Source organism: Hylobates moloch, unplaced genomic scaffold (assembly GCF_009828535.3).
Source record: "Hylobates moloch isolate HMO894 unplaced genomic scaffold, HMol_V3 SCAFFOLD_12, whole genome shotgun sequence".
NCBI classification, from domain to species: Eukaryota; Metazoa; Chordata; class Mammalia; order Primates; family Hylobatidae; genus Hylobates; species Hylobates moloch.
Window position 1 is genome coordinate 45,947,870 of NW_026652287.1, and position 18,269 is coordinate 45,966,138.

Below are 18,269 nucleotides of genomic sequence, written 5' to 3' on the forward strand. Positions count from 1 at the left end.
GGTTCAAGCAATTCTTGTGCCTCAGCCTCCCGAGTAGCTGGGATTACAGGTGCCCACCACCACACCTGGCTCATTTTTGTATTTTTAGTAGAGACGAGGTTTCACCATGTTGGCCAGTCTGGTCTCAAACTCCTGACCTCAAGTGATCTGCCTGCCTCAGCCTCCCAAAGTGGTGGGATTACAGGTGTGAGCCACCATGCTCGGCATATCCTAAAGTTTCGTCCATGTTGTAGCACGTGTCAGAATTTCTTTTTTCTTTTTTTTTTTTGTATTTTTAGTAGAGACAGGGTTTCACCACATTAGCCAGGATGGTCTCAATCTCCTGACCTTGTGATCCGCCCGCCTCGGCCTCCCAAAGTGCTGGGATTACAGGCTTCAGCCACCGTGCCCGGCCAACGTGTCAGTATTTCTTTCCTAGCCTGGGCAACATTGTGGAACCCCGTCTCTCCAAAAAATACAAAAATTAGCTGGCTGTGGTGGTGCATCCCTGTAGTCCCTCCTACTTGGGAGGCTGAGGTGGGAGGATCAATTAAGCCTGGGTGGTAAAGGCTGCAGTGAGCTGTCAGTATGTCACTGCACTCCAGCCTGGGTGACAGAGCAAGACTGTCTCAAAAAAGAATTTGTTTTTTCCTTTTTAAGGCTGAATGCTATTCCATTATATGGATGGACCATATATATATTTTTTTTTTCCAATTGCAGATGTCAGGCTGAAAGAATGGACCACATTTTAGGCTCGGCACGATGGCTCATGCCTGTAATCCCAGCACTTTGGGAGGCCGAGGTAGGCAGATCATGAGGTCAGGAGTTCGAGACCAGCCTGACCAACATGGTGAAACCCTGTCTTTACTAAAAAGACAAAAATTAGCCGAACGTGGTGGTGCGCGCCTGTAATCCCAGCTACTCAGGAGGCTGAGGCAGGAGAATAGCCTGAACCCAGAAGGTGGAGGTTGCAGTGAGCCAAGATAGCTCCACTGCACTCTAGCCTGGGTGACAGAGTGAGACTTTGTCTCAAAAAAAAAAAAAGCAGCTGGGTGTGGTGGCTCACGTCTGTAATCCTAGCACTTTGGGAGGCTGAGACAGGCAGATCACGAGGTCAGGAGATCGAGATCATCCTGGCTAACACGGCGAAACCCTGTCTCTACTAAAAATACACAAAATTAGCAGGGCGTGGTGGCAGGAGCCTGTAGTCCCAGCTACTCCGGAGGCTGAGACAGAAGAATGGTGTGAACCCGGGAGGCGGAGCTTGCAGTGAGCCGAGATTGCACCACTGCACTCCAGCCTGGGCAACTGAGCCAGACTCTGTCTCCAGAGGAAAAAAAAAAGAATAGACTACCTTTTGTTTACCCATTTATCTGTACGTGGACATTTGGGCTGCCTCCAATTTTTGCCTATTGTGAATAATGATCTTATGAACATGCGTGTACAGCATTTCTTCTTCTTCTTCTTCTTTTTTTTTTTTTTGAGACAGAATCTTACTGTGTCGTCCAGGCTGGAGTGCAGTGGCACGATCTTGGCTCACAGCAACCTCTGCTAGGTTCAAGCGATTCTCTTGCCTCAGCTTCCCAAGTAACTGGGAGTATGACTGGGCACGGTGGCTCACACCTGTAACCCCAGCACTTTGGGAGGCTAAGGTGGGTGGATCACCTGAGATCAGGAGTGTGTACCACCACGCCCAGCTAATTTTTTTTTTTGTATTTTTAGTAGAGATGAGATTTCACCATGTTGGCCAGACTGGTCTCAAACTCCCGGCCTCAAGTGATCTGCCCACCTCCACCTCCCAAAGTGCTGAGGCTTTTATTCTTTTTTTCCCCCCTGAGACGGAGTCTTGCTCTGTCACCCAGGCTGGAGTGCAGTGGTGCAATCTCGAGTCACTGCAACCTCTGCTTCCCAGGTTGAAGCAATTCTCCTGCCCCAGCCTCCCGAGTAGCTGGGATTACAGGCACGTGCCACCACGCCCAGATAATTTTTGTATTGTTAGTAGAGACAGGGTTTCACCATGTTGGCCAGGCTGGTCTTGAACTCTTGACCTCATGATCCACCCTCATTGGCCTCCTAGAGTGCTAGGATTACAGGCGTGAGCCACTGTGACCGGCCAGGTTTTCCTTTTTTTTGTTTTTTTTGAGACGGAGTCTCGCTCTGTCACCCAGGCTGGAGTGCAGTGTCGCGATCTCAGCTCACTGCAAGCTCTGCCTCCCAGGTTCACGCCATTCTTCTGCCTCAGCCTCCCGAGTAGCTGGGACTACAGGCGCCCGCCACCGCACCTGGCTAATTTTTTTTTTTTTTTGTATTTTTAGTAGAGACGGGGTTTCACCGTGTTAGCCAGGGTGGTCTCGATCTCCTGCTCTCACGATCCACCCACCTTGGCCTCCCAAAGTGCTGGGATTACAGGCGTGAGCCACTGTGCCCGGCCTCAGGTTTTTATTCTTAATGAAATAAAGTAGCATAGAATAAAATTCCCAGATTGTTTCTAATAATTACTATTACACTGTAGTAAGCATAAGTATTTTATAAAAACTTTCATTTTTGGCACATATACATGTGTGTATGTACTGGTGTTCTGGCTCCAATTGCTGCCAACAAACTTTCCCATTTTATTAAGCCCATGGATTCTGTGGATTAGGATTTTTTGTGCGGCCCAGCGGGGATAGCTTGTCCCTGCTCACTGCTATCTGCAGCCCCACCAGCCGGGAAGATCTGAAGGTTGGGGCAACCTGAAACCTGGCAGCCAGAATCATCAGGAAACGTCATTCGTTCATGTCTAATGACTGATGCCGGCTGGGTCCTCAGCGGGACTGTCGGCTGGTGTATCTACACAGAGGTCTCTCTGCATGGGCCAATTTAGGCTTCCTCACAGAATGGTGGCTGTGTCTCAAGAAAACAAGGCTGAAGTGCCTATCATCTTTTTTTGTTTGTTTTCTTTTTTTGAGATGGAGTCTCTGTTGCCCAGGCTGGAATGCCTGGCCCTGAATTTTTTTTTTTTTTTTTAATTAGTTAGGCATGGTGGTGCGTGCTTGTACTCCTAGCTAACTGGAGGCTGAGAAGGGAGGATCACTTGAGTCTAGGAGGTTGAGGCTGCAACAAGCTATCATTGCACCACTGCATTCCAGCCTGGGCACATTTGTGTTAAAAAACAAGAGACTAGAAGAGATAAATATATAAATATTTACGAGAAAGTAACAGTGGTTGTTTCTAGGAGGACAGGGAGACTTTTTCTTAAGTTTCTTGTTGAATTGACAGTACATTGCACATAGTTAAAATAATTAAAAAAAAATCTGCTAAGAGTCATGAGATTAAAGCGTTTTTTTTTTTTTTTAAAGATGGAGTCTTGCTCTGTTGCCCAGGCTGGAGTGCAGTGGCACAATCTTGGCTCACTGCAACCTCCACCTCCCGAGTTCAAGCCATTCTCCTGCCTCAGCCTCCTGAGTAGCTGAGATGGCTTCTGGCTAGTTTTTTTGTATTTTTAGTAGACACAGGGTTTCACCATGTTGGCCATGCTGGTTTCCAACTCCTGACCTCAGGTGATCTGCCCACCTCTGCCTCCCAAAGTGCTGGAATTATAGGTGTGAGCCACCGTGCTTGGCCTGATTAAAGCAATGTTTTTTTTTTTTTTTTTGAGACGGAGTCTCACTCTGTCGCCAGGCTGGAGTGCAGTGGCATGATCTTGGCTCACTGCAACCTCCGCCTCCTGGGTTCAAGCGATTCTCCTGCCTTAGTCTCCTGAGTGGCTGGGACTACAGGCACGCACCACCATGCCCAGCTAAGTTGTTGGTTTTTTTGGTTTTTTTTTTGAGACGGAGTCTCGCTCTGTCGCTCAGGCTGGAGTGCAGTGGTGCGATCTCGGCTCACTGTAAGCTCCACCTCCCGGGTTCACCCCATTCTCCTGCCTCAGCCTCCCGAGTAGCTGGGACTACAGGTACCCGCCACAACATCCGGCTAATTTTTAAAATATTTTTAGTAGAGACGAGGTTTCACTGTGTTAGCCAGGATGGTCTCGATCTCCTGACCTCGTGATTCATCTGCCTCGGCCTCCCAAAGTGCTGGGATTACAGGTGTGAGCCATCGCGACCGGCCAATTGTTGTATTTTTAGTAGAGACGGGGTTTCACCATGTTGGCCAGGATGGTCTCGATCTCTTGACCTCATGATCTGCCCGCCTCGGTCTCCCAAAATGCTGGGATTACAGGCGTGAGCCACCATGCCTGGCCACAATTTTTATAGTCTAGAGTGAGGTTCGCTCATACCATCTCCCTCCTCAGTAGCAAAACCTGGCTGCTTTTTGCAACATGCAAATACAAGTAAACAATAGTTGTAAATTATTATTTTCTCTTTCCCCAAAAGCTTAGAATTTCTGATAGCCTATTCTGAACTTTTTCCTTTTTAGTTAATTTTTGGGGGGATATCTCTCCATGCTGAAACTTAAAGAGCTTCTGCATTCTTGTATAGCTGGCATAGTATTATAGGGTGTGCCTGGTACGTTTGGAAAAATGGAATGAGCAAGTGTGGCTGGAGGGAGAAAAGGGGGACTTGTGGGGAGACGAGGGTTGGTAGGTGATGGGGGCACATCCTGGTGGGCCTCCTCCTAAGGCTTTTTTCGGAGTTAGATGAGAGCCATGAAAGGTTCTCATCAGAGGGACCAGTCTTGATTCAGGTGCTCACAGGCGCCCTCTGGCCGCTGTGGGGGGAATAGACTGGGGGGGGCTGGTGGCCAGGGCGGGAACTGGGAGACCTGGAAGGAAGCGACTGCACTGATCCGGGTAGGGGGACAAGGAGTGGGTGAGAAGCGGGAGGATTCTGGGTAGATTCTGGAGCTGACCGGAGTTACTGTCATATAAGATTGGGGGCGGGGATGGGTGTTAGAGAAAGAGATCGGTCAAAAGTGCTCTCCGAAGTTTGGAGCCTTAGCACCTGGCAGGACAGAGCTGCCTTTAACTGGGTCTAGAGAACAGCAGAAGGGCAGGTTGGGGGACAGTCAGGAGCTGGGATGTAGCAGAGCTGGGTGGGAAGCACGCCCGCCCCTCCAGTCTTGGCGTCTGGGAGGCGGGTGTCCTGGGCGCGGCCGCCGCGCAGTCCCGGGAGCCGCCGCCAGAGGGCGAGCACGCCGCATCGCACTCGCAGCTCGGTGGAGGGGAGGGCGCGGGAAAGGCTGACCTGGTCTCTTCCCACGGCCCCCGCGGCCTCCAAGCTCCTCACCTGGGTGCGAGATAGAGGTGCCACGATCCAACCAGGACCCCCCAGACACCTCTGGGGCCCCAAAGCCTGGGATACGACTCTCACCCTCTTTATCTGCTTCTAACACTCCCAACTTCCACCCCCATACAAAGCTGTTCCCACCGCCTCCAGCGCCATCTCAGGTGTCTGTAAAAATGCCACCTACTCGGAGAGGCCTTCCCTGACCACCCTGGAGACAGAAGTCCCCGCCCTGACGCCTCTAAGGAACATCCCATTTTAGCAGCTTCTTAATCAAGACTCTGAAATGATCTTTATTATTATTAATATTTTTGAGAAGGTCTCACTCTCACTCAGGCTGGAGTGCAGTGGTGCTACCTATCTCACTGCAACCTTCGCCTCCAATTCTTGTGTCTTAGCCTTCAGAGGTAGCTGGGGTTACAGGCTCATGCCACCACGCCCGGCTAATTTTTTTTTTTTTTTGAGACGCGGTTTTACTCTTGTCCAGGCTGGAGTTCAATGGTGTGATCTCGGCTCATCGCAACCTCCGCCTCCCAGGTTCAAGCGATTCTCCTACCTCAGCCTCCCGAGTAGCTGGGGTTACAGGCATGCGCCACCACGCCCGGCTAATTTTGTATTTTTAGTACAGACGGGGTTTCTCCATGTTGGTCAGACTGGTCTCGAACTCCTGACCTCAGGTGATCCACCCGCCTCAGCCTCCCAAAGTGCTGGGATTACAGGTGTAAGCCACCGCGCCCAGCCTTGCCTGGCTAATTTTTGTATTTTTTAGTAGAGGTGGGGTTTCGCCATATTGTCCAGGCTGGTCTTGAACTCCTGGCCTCAAGTTATCTGCCCTCCTCGGACTCCCAAAGTGCTCAGATTACAGGCATTAGCCACTGCGTGCGGCCCCTTAATTATCTTTTATTGTCTGTTTTCTGCACAGTGTAAAATAATGGCAGTGAGGACCCATTTTCTGTCTTGTCCTCCTGTATCACCAGGGCTCAGGATTAAGTCTGGCCTATACTGAATGTTAAAGAAAAAAAAAAAAAAACAGCTGGGCAAGGTGGCATGTGCCTTTAATCCCAGCACTTTGGGAGGCTGAGGCAGGAGGATCGCTTGAAGCCAGCAGTTTGAGACAAACCTGGTAACATAGTAAGACCCCATCTCTGTGAAAATTTAAAAATCAGCCAGGCATGGTGTTGTGTACCTGTAGTCTCAGCTATTCGGTGGGTTTGAAGCAGGAGGATTCCTTGAGTCTGGGAGATTGAGGCTGCAGTGAGCTGCAATTGTGGGACTGCACGCCAACCTGGGTGACAGAACAAGACCCTGTTAAAAAAAAAAAAAAAAAGCCAGGTGCAGTGGCTTACACCTGTAACTCCAGCACTTTGGGAGGCCAAGACGGGCAGATAGCCTGACCTCAGGAGTTCAAGACTACCCTGGGCAACACGGGGAAACACCATTTCTACTAAAATACAAAAAAAAAAAAAATTAGCCAGACATGGTGGCAGGGGCCTGTAGTCCCAACTACTCGGGAGGCTGAGGCAGGAGAATTGCTTGAACCCAGAAGGCGGAGGTTGCAGTAAGCTGAGATCACACCACCGCACTCCAGCCTGGGGGTGACAGAGAGAGACTCTCAAAAAAAAAAAAAAAAAAAAGAAAAGAAAAAGAGAAAAACAAGTCAGGCAAGATAGCCTCCTGTGCCTATATTCCCAGCATTTTGAGACCTGCTCTTCAAGACCAGCCTGGGCAACATAGTGAGACCCTGTGTCAAATAAAAAAATAATAAAATAAAAAGAACTGGCTGGGCGTGGTGGCTCATGCCTGTAATCCCAGCACTTTGGGAGGCTGAGGTGGGCGGATCGCTTGAGGTCAGGAGTTCGAGACCAGCCTGGCCAACATAGTCTCTACTACAAATACAAAAATTAGCTGGGCATAGTTGTTCACATCTGTAATCCCAGCTACTTGGGGGGCTGAGGCAGGAGAATCACTTGACCCCAGGAGGCAGAGGTTGCAGTGAGACGAGACAGAGTGAGACTCTGTCTAAAAAAAAAAAAAGAACAAAAACCCCAGCAACAGTAATGTTACTCAGAGCTGATTCATGGTGTTACTGTGTAGGAACCTCTGTTTTAAGCTCCTTACATAAATTACCTCCTTGAGTCCTCAGAATAACCCAATGAGATAGGGACTGTTTTATCTTCAATTACAAAAGAAGAAGGTAAGGACCAGGATGGTTAAGGGATTTGCTCAAGGTTGCACAGCCAGGAAATTGCAATGCCTGGGCTGAACCCAAGAAACCTGGCTGCAAGGTATGCTATTTTTTTTTTTTTGAGATGGAGTCTCGTTCTGTTGCCCAGTCTGGAGTGCAGTGGCGCGATCTCGGCTCACTACAACCTCTGCCTCCCGGGTTCAAGCGATTCTCCTGCCTCAGCCTCCCAAGTAGCTGGGATGACAGGCATGTGACACCACGCCTGGCTACTTTTTGTATTTTTAGTAGAGACGGGGTTTCACTTATGTTGGCCAGGCTGGTCTCGAACTCCTGACCTCAGGTGATCTTCCCGTCTGAGCCTTCCAAAGTGCTAGGATTACAGGTGTGAGCCACTGCGCCTGGCCGTAATTTTTGTATTTTTATTTTATTTATTTTTTAATTTTTTTTGAGACAGAGTCTCACTCTTGTCATCCAGGCTGGAGTGCAGTGGCGCGATCTCGGCTCACTGCAAGCTCTGCCTCCTGGGTTCAAGCGATTCTCCTGCCTCAGCCTCCTGAGTAGCTGGGATTACAGGCGCCCACCACCACATCCAGCTAATTTTTTTTTTGTATTTTTAGTAGAGACGGGGTTTCACCATGTTGGTCAGGCTGGTCTCAAACTCCTGACCTTGTGATCTGCCCACTTCGGCCTCCCAAAGTGCTGGGATTACAGGCGTGAGCCACCGCAACCGCAACTGGTGAATTTTTGTTTTTGTTTTTTTTGAGATGGAGTCTCGCTCTGTCGCCCAGGTTGGAGTTCAGTGGCTTGATCTCCGCTCACTGCAAGCTCCGCCTTCTGGGTTCACACCATTCTCCTGCCTCAGCCTCTCGAGTAGCTGGGACTACAGGCACCCGCCAACATGCCCGGCTAATTTTTTGTATGTTTAGTAGAGACGGAGTTTCACCATGTTAGCCAGGATGGTCTCGATCTCCGGACCTCATGATCTGCCCGCCTCAGCCTCCCAAAGTGCTGGGATTACAGGTGTGAGCCACTGAGCCTGGCCCAAAGTGTGCTTTTGCTAATTGGAGAATCGGGGTCCCAGGACTGGAAATGCAGCTGCCCAGGGTCTTCAGACATTGTGTGTCTCGGCCCCTGGCCCCAGACCTGTCTTTCCTGGTCCCCACAGCTCGCACACAGCGGGACCAGCCCCCATGTCTCTCAGCAAGTTGGGAGGAGGTGTGGGAACGCAGCTGGTCTGAATTTACTCTCCTCCCCCGCTGTGGGTCTACAGAAATGCCTCCCAGGCTATCCAGGAGGGGCCAAGAGATTAAAAGCAGGTTCAGAGGGCTCAGATGCCACTCACCAGACAGCAGGGTCGACTGCTAGTGACCTTGAGCCCAGTCCTGGACAGACAGACAGACGGACGCACGGACAAGCAGATGCTCCTTGGCCGGCTATCCACTCTTCTGTGCCTGCTTAGCAGGGCCCTGCCTACAGGCTCAGGGAGGCCTGAACCCCAGTCTCCCCGACCTCAGTCCTGGGCTGCAGCCAATCAGACCTGGGCTCTGGGCCCAGGGGCCCCGCCCCCACTGGTGCCAGCTCCTGCCCTTGGAAGCTGGAAGGCCTTCTTGGGCCTGCAGAAAGCCAGGCAGCTGGGGATGGGCAGCCTGCAGCGTGGGCAAGACGAGGTGGCTGCTGTGACTCTGCCGCTGAACCCTCAGGAAGTGATCCAGGGGATGTGTAAGGCTGTGCCCTTCGTTCAGGTGAGTGGGTGGGTGTGGGGAGGAGAGGGCTGGGTCTCACCATTGGCAGAAGGCACAGGCTGTGGCCCAAGAAAGATTTGGGTTCAAGTCCTGTATCCTCCACCTGAATGTCTCCATGCCTCAGTTTCCTCCCTTGTAAAATGTGACCCAAGCCTCCTCTATCCTGGTCTCCTTGATTCCACTATCATGCCCCTCTCCACCCCCAAGTCTATTTTGCCACTCAGCAGCCAGAGGGCGCCTGTGAACACCAGAGTCAGATCTGGTTCTTCCTCCCCCTAGAACCCTGCATGGCTCCCACTTTACTCAGAACAAAAGCCCAAGTCCTCCTCACAGCCCACAAATTTCTGTACTCTCTGATCCTGTTACCTCCCTGATTTCACCTCCTCCCACTCTCCCCCGCACTTACTTTGCTTCTACACATCAGCCTCCTTTTCCTCAGACACCAACTTTCTTTCTGTTTTTTTAGACAAGGGAGTCTCGCTATGTTGCCCAAGCTAGTCTTGAGCTTCTGGCCTCAAGCAATCCTCCCACCTCAGCCTCCTGAGTTCTAGGTGTGAGCCCCTGTCTCTTGCTTGATATACCAACTTTCTTTCTTTCTTTCTTTTTTTGAGACAGAGTCTCACTCTGTCACCCAGACTAGAGGGCAGCAGTACAATCTCGGCTCACTGCAACCTCCACTTCCTGGGCTCAAGCGATTCTCGTGCCTCAGCCTCCCAAGTAATTGAGATTACAGATGTGCACTACCATGTCCAGCTAATTTTTGTACTTTTTGTAGAGACGTGGTTTGGCCATGTTGGCCAGGCTGGTCTCGAACTCCTGACCTCAGGTGATCTGCCTGCCTCGGCCCCCCAAGTGCTGGGATTATAGGCATGAGCCACCGCACCTGGCTAGCTCAGCTAATTTTTTTTTTTTTAATTTCTTTGTAGAGACAAGGTCTTACTATATTGCCCAGGCTGGTCTCAAGCCACCACATCCTGCCCTTGGCTTTTAACTCCCAGGTAACCAATTCCCTGAATTAGTCCTCTTTGTTGAAAGGCCTAAAGTGATTTCTTCTTTTTCTCATTTAATTAATTTATTTGTTTATTTATTTTGGAGACAGAGTCTCGCTTTGTTACCCAGGCTAGAGTGCAATCATGATCTCAGCTTGCTGCAACCTCCGCCTCCCAGGTTCGAGCAATTCTTCTGCCTCAGCCTCCCATGTAACTGGGATTACAGGTGTACGCGCCCATGCCCGGCTAAGTTTTGTATTTTCAGTAGGGACGGGGTTTTGCCATATTGGCCAAGCTGGTCTCAAACTCCTGGCCTGAAGTGATCCGCCCGCCTCAGCCTCCCAAAATGCTGGGATTACAGGCTTGAGCCACCGTGCCTGGCTGTCTTTGTTGAATTTCTTTTTTTTTTTTGAGACAGAGTCTCGCTCTGTCCCCAGGCTGGAGTGCAGTGGCGCAATCTCGGCTCACTACAAGCTCCGCCTCCTGGGTTCACACCATTCTCCTGCCTTAGCTTCCCGATTAGCTGGGACTACAGGTGCCTGCCACCATGCCTGGCTCATTTTTTGTATTTTTAGTAGAGATGGGGTTTCACCGTGTTAGCCAGGATGGTCTTGATCTGCTGACCTCGTGATCCACCCGCCTTGGCCTCCCAAAGTGCTGGGATTACAGGCGTGAGCCACCGCGCCCGGCCCTTGTTGAATTTCAATGATTTTATAGGTGAGGAAACAAAAGCTCAGAGAGGCTAAGTAATTTGCCCCATGTCTCAGCCAAGAGATGGCAGAGTCAGGATTTGAACCCAGGCAGCCTGGCTGCAGCATCCATGCTTGTCAAGGTGGGGTGGAAGTGGACAGGTGATTATCCTCGCCACTCTGGCCCCAAACTCCGCCACCCTGACCGTCTCCATGCCTCCGGCCCCAGGTGTTCTCCCGGCCTGGCTGCTCAGCCACACGCCTCCGAAATCATCTGTGCTTTGGTCGTTGCTCCTCTCTCTACATCCCTGGCTCGGACCCCACCCCATTAGTCCTGTGCAACAGCTGTATGCCTGCTCGCAAGCGTTGGGCACCCGTGGTCCTGTGGTGTCACACTGGCAGCTCAGCCTCCCATCGACGGGTGAAGATATCCACCATGCTGATCGAGGAGTGTCATTGCAGCCTGAAAGTATGAACTGAGCATGTGGATGGGTGCACGGAGACACGCACCTTGGAGAGATGAGGGGAGATGGACCAAGAAAGACGTGGATCTGGATGATGTACTCTGGGTCAAGAGACCAGGGATGCAGGGTTAGGCAGACAGGTCCCCAGAGTCCTCACCCTGCTCCCCAGACACTAGACACAGTGCCCATCCTGGAGTTGCACCACTGATAGTCACAGCACACAATGACTGACAACTCTTTTTTTTTTTTTTTTTTTTTTTTTTTGAGACAGAGTCTTGCTCTGTCACCCAGGCTGGAGTGCAGTGGCTTAATCTTGGCTCACTCCAACCTCTGTGTCCTGGGTTCCAGCAATTCTCCTGCCTCAGCCTCCTGAGTAGCTGGGATTACAGGTGCTCACCATCACACCCGGCTAATTTTTGTATTTTTAGTAGAGATGGGATTTCCCCATGTTGGCCAGGCTGGTCTCAAACTCCTGACCTCAAGTGATCCGCCCCCACTTGGCCCTCCCAAAGTGCTGCAATTACAGGCGTAAGCCACCATGCCCAGCCAACCACTGACTGTTTACCAGGCCCCATGCTAGGCATTTGACACATACTAACTTGTGTAATCCTTACAGCAGCTCAATGGGATAGGGGCTAACATCACCCCATTTTACAGATGAGAAAACCGAGGCCCCGAGTGGCGAAGCCACTCACCCAGAGTCACACCACAGTACAGAGGAGTCACACCACAGTACAGAGGAGTTACACTGCAGTAGAGTCACACCGCAGTACAGAGTCACACCACAGTAAGCAGCACAGCCAGGATTCAAATCCACTCTGGTTTTTTTTTTTTTTTTTTTTTTTTTTGAGACGGAGTCTTGCTCTGTCACCCAGGCTGGAGTGCAATGACGCGATCTCAGCTAACTGCCAGCTCTGCCTCCTGGGTTCACACCATTCTCCTGCCTCAGCCTCTCCGAGTAGCTGGGACTACAGGCGCCCGCGACCACGCCTGGCTAATTTTTTGTATTTTTAGTAGAGACAGGGTTTCACCGTGTTAGCCAGGATGGTTTCGATCTCCTGACCTGGTGATCTGCCTGCCTTGGCCTTATTTTTTTTTTAAGGACAGAGTCTCTCTCTGTCACCCAGGCTGGAGTGCAATGGCGTGATCTGGGCTCACTGTAACCTCCACTTCCCAGGCTCAAGCAGTTTTCCTGTCTCAGCCTCCCGAGTAGCTGGGACTACAGCCACCCGCCACCATGCCCAGCTAATTTTTGTATTTTTAGTAGAGACGGGGTTTCACCGTATTGGCCTGACTGGTCTCAAACTCCCAGCCTCAGGTGATCTGCCCTCCTCGGCCTCCCAAAGTGCTGGGATCAAATCCACTGTTAATCATTAGGCTGAACTGTCTTTCACAGAATGAGGACAAAGACACTCCCAGTTGCAGGGAGGGTAGATGGCCCCACCCAGACCGAGAGACACAGCGATGACCTCGGCCTAGGGACACCAAAAAAGAAAAAACAAAAACACCCCAGACCCAAAACGCAAACCAAAGCAGGCAGGCAGACAGCTGCTGGGGGAAGTCCTGGGGTCCTTGAGACAGAGGCAGGACCCTCGTGTTCCCAGCTGCCTCTTGCCTTGACAATGGCTGCTGTGTCCCTCTCAGACCCCCCACCTGAGTCTCCACAGAGCCCCACGCCTGGCGTGGCATTCCACAGAAACCATAAAGGTTGGCTGAGTCCAGCTGTCTATACGTGCATCTGTTTGTTCCTCCGAGTGGGGTTCCCTGGGAATGGGTGGCCCCATGACAGGGTGTGGGCATCTGAGTGCTCCCTCCCCAGCTGGGGCTCAGGGTCTTCAGCGGGCGAGGGCGGCCTGGCTTTGGGCGGCTGGAACCAGGGCCGTGGCAGATGGGCCTGTCTGGCACAGACGCAGGGACATGTGGCGTTGTCAGTGTTGCCTCCAAATGCCCCCCGGAGCGTGGGGCGGGGAGCCGGCCGGGCACTTCTCAGCCCTCTTCCTGCCTCAGGAAGGAAGGCCTCAGGTGAGGGGAGCAGGAGGGGACCTGAGGAAACAGATGGGCCAGCGGGCGTGGGAGCCTGAGACCCCTGACCTCGCAGGCCTCACAGAGAGATGGGAACGGGCCAGGCAGGCAGCTCCCAAGGCCCCTTGCTCGAAGGGCCCTGGAAGGGAGGGTCATGAAGGGCTCTGAGGGGGCTGCCCCATCCCTGTTCCCTCCAGAGTTCTGTGCCAAACTCCAGGCAGTGTCCGAGTGGGCAGCTCAGCCCTGGCACCATGGGCAAGCCCCCCTCCAGTGGGCATGAGGCGTTTGCCTTCCCTCCCTCTGCTGTGCCCACCTCCTGCCAGCCAGGGGAGCCAGCTGGGAACCTTGGTGCCAGGGGGGTCCCCAGAGTCCCTGCCCCCTCCTGGGCAGTGCCAGCAAGCCCCCGCCCCACCCCCCAGGCCCAGTAATGGGTGGGTAATGAGTGCTGGGGGAGCGGGGGAGGGGCAGGGGATGCAGGTGCCACAGGCGCTGGCACGGGGGCCGCTAATCAGGTTTGCCAACGCCATCTGTCACCGCACGAGCATCTGGGGCTCAAGGTGACCCTGTCACCCTCAGTTACAATTATGAGTTTGGCATCTGTATTAAAGCCCGCCAGCCGGCCAGGCAGGGGAGGGCTGGGGTGGGCACGGGGTTGTGTGGTGAGCTCCATCCCTGGGGTCCCCTTCCCAGAGGCTGCGTGGCTGCCAAGGCATGGAGCTTCTTAGGGGACTATGTCTGTGTGTGTGTGTGTGTGTGTGTGTGCACACCCATCCCAGTCTCCACAATTCTTCAAGTGTGTCCGGGTGCAGGGCTGGAAATCAGGTTTGTGTGTGTCTCCGTGGTGGCTGTGTGTCTAGGAGTTTGGTGGGATGGCTGGGGGCGGAGCTCTGAGATTTTGTGGGTGCACAGATGTTCATGCATCTGCATGCTGGGACAAGAACGTATGGAGGAAGGTGTGTCTTTGGATGATGGTGTGTCTTTTTATTTTCCTTTTATTAGTAGTAGTAATTATTATTATTATTTGAGTCAGGTTCTCGCCTTGTCACCCAGGCTGGAGTGCAGTGGAGTGATCATGGCCTGATCCCTGCAGCCTCAAACTCCTGGGCTCAAGTGATCCTCCCTCCTCAGCCTCCTGAGTAGCTGGGGCTACAAGCTCATGCCACCACGCCCAGCTAATTTTGTTTATTTTTTTGTAGAGACAGGGTCTCACTATGTTGCCCAGGCTGGTCTCGAACTCCTGGGCTCAAGCCATCCTTCTGGTTTGGCCTCTCAAAGTGCTGGGATTATAGGCATGAGCCACCACACCCAACCTGATGGTGTGTGTGTGTGTGTGTGCGCGCGCACGCGTGTGTGTGTAAATGCACAGGGGCAGGTTGGGAGAGGGTATCAGCTTTGGGAGAGGCCATGTGCAGTACTGCTGAGCTCCTCAGCTATCCCTTTGTTTCTATCTTCACCGACTCCTGCTACGTGGCTGTGATCTGGAGGGCTCTGAGGACGGCTTAAGAATCTGGATTTTGGCCGGGTGAGGAGTCTCACGCCTGTAATCCCAGCACTTTGGGAGGCCAAGGCAGGTGGATTCATTGAGCTCACAAGTTCGCGACCAGCCTGGCCAAAATGGCGAAACTATGTCTCCACAAAAATATATAAAAAATTAGCTGGGTGCCGGGTGCGGTGACTCATGCCTGTAATCTCAGTACTTTGGGAGGCTGAGGCGGGTGGATAACCTGAGGTCACGTGTTCAAGACCAGCCTGGCCAACATGGCAAAACCCTGTCTCTACTAAAAATACAAAAATTAGCCAGGCGTGGTGGTGCATGCCACTGGAGGGCAGTGGCGCGATCTCAGCTCACTGCAAGCTCCGCCTCCCAGGTTCAAGCGATTCTCCTGCCTCAGCCTCCTGAGTAGCTGGGATTACAGGCGCCCACTATCACACCCAGTTAATTTTTATATTTTTAGTAGAGATGGGGTTTCGCCATGTTGGTCAGGCTGGTCTCGAACTCCTGACCTCAAGTGATCTGCCCACCTTGGCCTCCCAAAGTGCTGGGATTACAGGCGTGAGCCACCGCACCCAGCCCGGTATGATTGGACTCTAGATACTGATCCTGGGTCCTGGGATCTGGATTACCAGCTCTTAGTTCTGTGTCTGCGTTCCTGCTTCTGGACTCCAGTCTCTGGGCCTGTGTGCTCTGTGTCCTCTCTGTCCACAGCTCCAAGTTCAGCAACTGGGCGGCTGCCTGTCGTCCCTCCATGGATGGGTGCAGAGACCACCTATGGCCACCAGGTGACACCCTTGGTCTACATTTGGTCCAAGCTGCCCGACTGGAGGAGGAGTCTGGGACCATCGTGGCCCAGTTGGACTCAGCCCTTTCAGGGGGACCAGGGACTGGATATCACTTTCCTCCCTTTCCATCCCAGTATCTGCTGGGACCTGAAATCTGTCAGCCCCCACTGACTCAAACGTGGAGAACTGGACTGAGCACCCCCACAGCGTTCTGAACGGGACCGTGGGACAAGGTGCCTGCCCAGTGAGTAGGTCAGACCCAGGGTTGAAGGCAAGCTTGTCCATGAGGGTGACAATGAGTGTCTGAAAACGTGTCCAGGTGTGAAGGCGAGGGTGCACCGTTCATCAGGAGTGGCCACATATGACAGCATTGTTAAGAAGTGTGAGCCTGGGAGGCGCGGTGGCTGAGGCCTGTTGTCCTGGCACATAAGAAAGTGAGGCCCAAGGCCGGGCGGGCGGATCATGAAGTCAGGAGTTCGAGACCAACCTGACCAACATGGTGAAACCCCGTCTCTACTAAAAATACAAAAATTAGCCTGTCCTGGTGGCACATGCCTGTAATCCCAGCTACTTGGGAGGCTGAGGTATGAGAATTGCCTGAACCCAGGAGGCGAAGGTTGCAGTGAGCCAAGATAGTGCCATTGCACTCCAGCCTGGGCAACAAGAGCAAGACTCCGTCTCAAAAAAAAAAAAAAAAAAAAAAAGCGAGGCCAGGTGTTCAAGCCCTCATCTATGTAACAAAACAACAACAACAAAAATGTGAACCTGTGTGTTGGATGGTGTGTGGCCACCACTCACTGTATTCACATGTCTGACAAGGTCCTCATGAGACAGTGCACCTACACGGTTGTGTCTGTAACTGGGAGATGTCACCAGGAGCCCCCGTATGAGTCCGTGTCATGTTCATGTGTCTGCATCTATGACTGTGTCACTAGGCATCTATAGGTATCCATAGGTATGACTGGGACCATCTGGGGGAGGTGTCACTGGGTGACGGTGTCCTGGAGTGTCAGAAACAGTGTCCTGGCTGGGTGCGGTGGCTCACACCTGTAATCCCAGCACTTTGAGAGGCTGAGGCGGGCAGAACCTAGGTCAGGAGTTCAAGACCAGCCTGGCCAACATGGTGAAACAGTGTCTCTACTAAAAATACAAAAATTAGTATAGGCATAGTGGTGTGTGCCTATAATCCCAGCTACTAGGGAGACTGAGGTGGGAGAATCGCTTGAACCTGGGAGGCAGAGGTTGCAGTGAGCTGAGATCATGCCACACTGCACTCCAGCCTGGGTGACAGAGCGAGACTTTGTCTCAAAAAAAAAAAAAAAAGCAGTGTCCCAGCACTTTGGGAGGCCAAGGTGGGAGGATCATTTGAGCCTAGGAGTTCAAGACCAGCCTGGGCAACATAGCAAGACCTTGTCTCTACAAAAAATTTAAAAAATTAGCAGGGCATGGTGGCACGCACCTGTAGTCTCAGCTATTCAGGAGGCTGAGGTGGGAGGATCACTTGAGCCCAGGAGTTCAAGGCTGCAGTGAGCTATGATTGTGCCACTGCACTCCAGGCTGGGTGCCAGAGCAAGACTTTGTTTCAAAAATAGGCCGGGCGCGGTGGCTCACGCTTGTAATCCCAGCACTTTGGGAGGCCGAGGCGGGCGGATCACAAGGTCAGGAGATCCAGACCACGGTGAAACCCCGTTTCTACTAAAAATACAAAACAATTAGCCGGGCGTGGTGGCGGGCGCCTGTAGTCCCAGCTACTCGGAGAGGCTGAGGCAGGAGAATGGCGTGAACCCGGGAGGCAGAGCTTGCAGTGAGCCAAGATTGCGCCACTGCACTCCAGCCTGGGCGACAGAGAGAGACTCCATCTCAAAAACAAAACAAAACAAAACAAAACAAAAAACAAAACAAAAAATAAATAAATAAATATGGCTGGACATAGTGGCTCAGGCCTGTAATTCCAGCACTTTGGGAGGCTGAGATGGGCGGATCACCTGAGGTCAGGAGTTCGAGACCAGCCTGGCCAACATGGCGAAATCTGGTCTCTACCAAAAATACAAAAATCAGCCGGGTGTGGTGGCATGTGCCTGTAATCCCAGCTACTCGGGAGGCTGAGGCAGGAGAATCATGGAACCCAGGAGGCAGAGGTTGCAGTGAGCTGAGATCACGCCACTGCACTCCAGCTTGGGCGACAGAGTGAGACTCCATCTCAAAATAAATAAATAAATAAATAAATAAATAAATAAATAAGTAAGCAGTGTTCCTGAAGGCTGAGCCTCTGTGTCAACGGTGTCTTATCAGGGGCTGTGTGAAGGTGTGTAGGACAGAGGGTATGCTTTCTGACAGTATCAAACCAGGGTAAGTGGAAGGGGCAAGTGGGACCAGAGACTCTCAGAGCAGGGAGCTGGGGTTGTCTCCAAGTTTCTCTCCTTCATTCCGTCACATCTGGGTATATCTCATCCTCCATCTTGCTATGTCTTTTTTTTTTTTTCCTTGGGACAGGGTCTGGCTCTGTCATCCAGGCTAGAGTGCAGTGGTGCGATCATGTCTCACTGCAGCCTCAAACTCCTGGGCTCAAGTGATCCTCCCACCTTAGCCGTAGCTGGGACTACAGGTGCAGGACACCATGCTTGGCTAATTAAAAAAATTTCTTTTTTCTTTTTCTTTTCTTTTTTTTCTTTTTCTTTCTTTCTTTCTTTTTTTTTTTTTTTTTTTTTTTTT

General features: G+C 52.0%; 1 protein-coding gene across 1 annotated transcript; it reads left to right on the plus strand.

Moving 5' to 3' along the window:
• The first annotated feature begins 8,789 nt into the window (after positions 1-8,789).
• Positions 8,790-11,463, plus strand: DAND5 (DAN domain BMP antagonist family member 5). The gene is made up of 2 exons (XM_032169867.2): positions 8,790-9,113; positions 11,021-11,463. Exons 1-2 carry the CDS (start codon positions 8,790-8,792, stop codon positions 11,264-11,266), a joined length of 570 nt encoding a protein of 189 aa, XP_032025758.1. The 3' UTR covers positions 11,267-11,463.
• The last annotated feature ends 6,806 nt before the right edge of the window (positions 11,464-18,269 follow it).

Excerpts from the sequence above, each read along its gene's own strand:
- DAND5 (XM_032169867.2), top strand. The coding sequence starts at position 8,790 with ATGCTCCTTGGCCGGCTATCCACTCTTCTGTGCCTGCTTAGCAGGGCC. Across the intron at positions 9,114-11,020 it reads AGGCTGTGCCCTTCGTTCAG|GTGTTCTCCCGGCCTGGCTG; the intron begins GTGAGTGGGTGG and ends CTCCGGCCCCAG.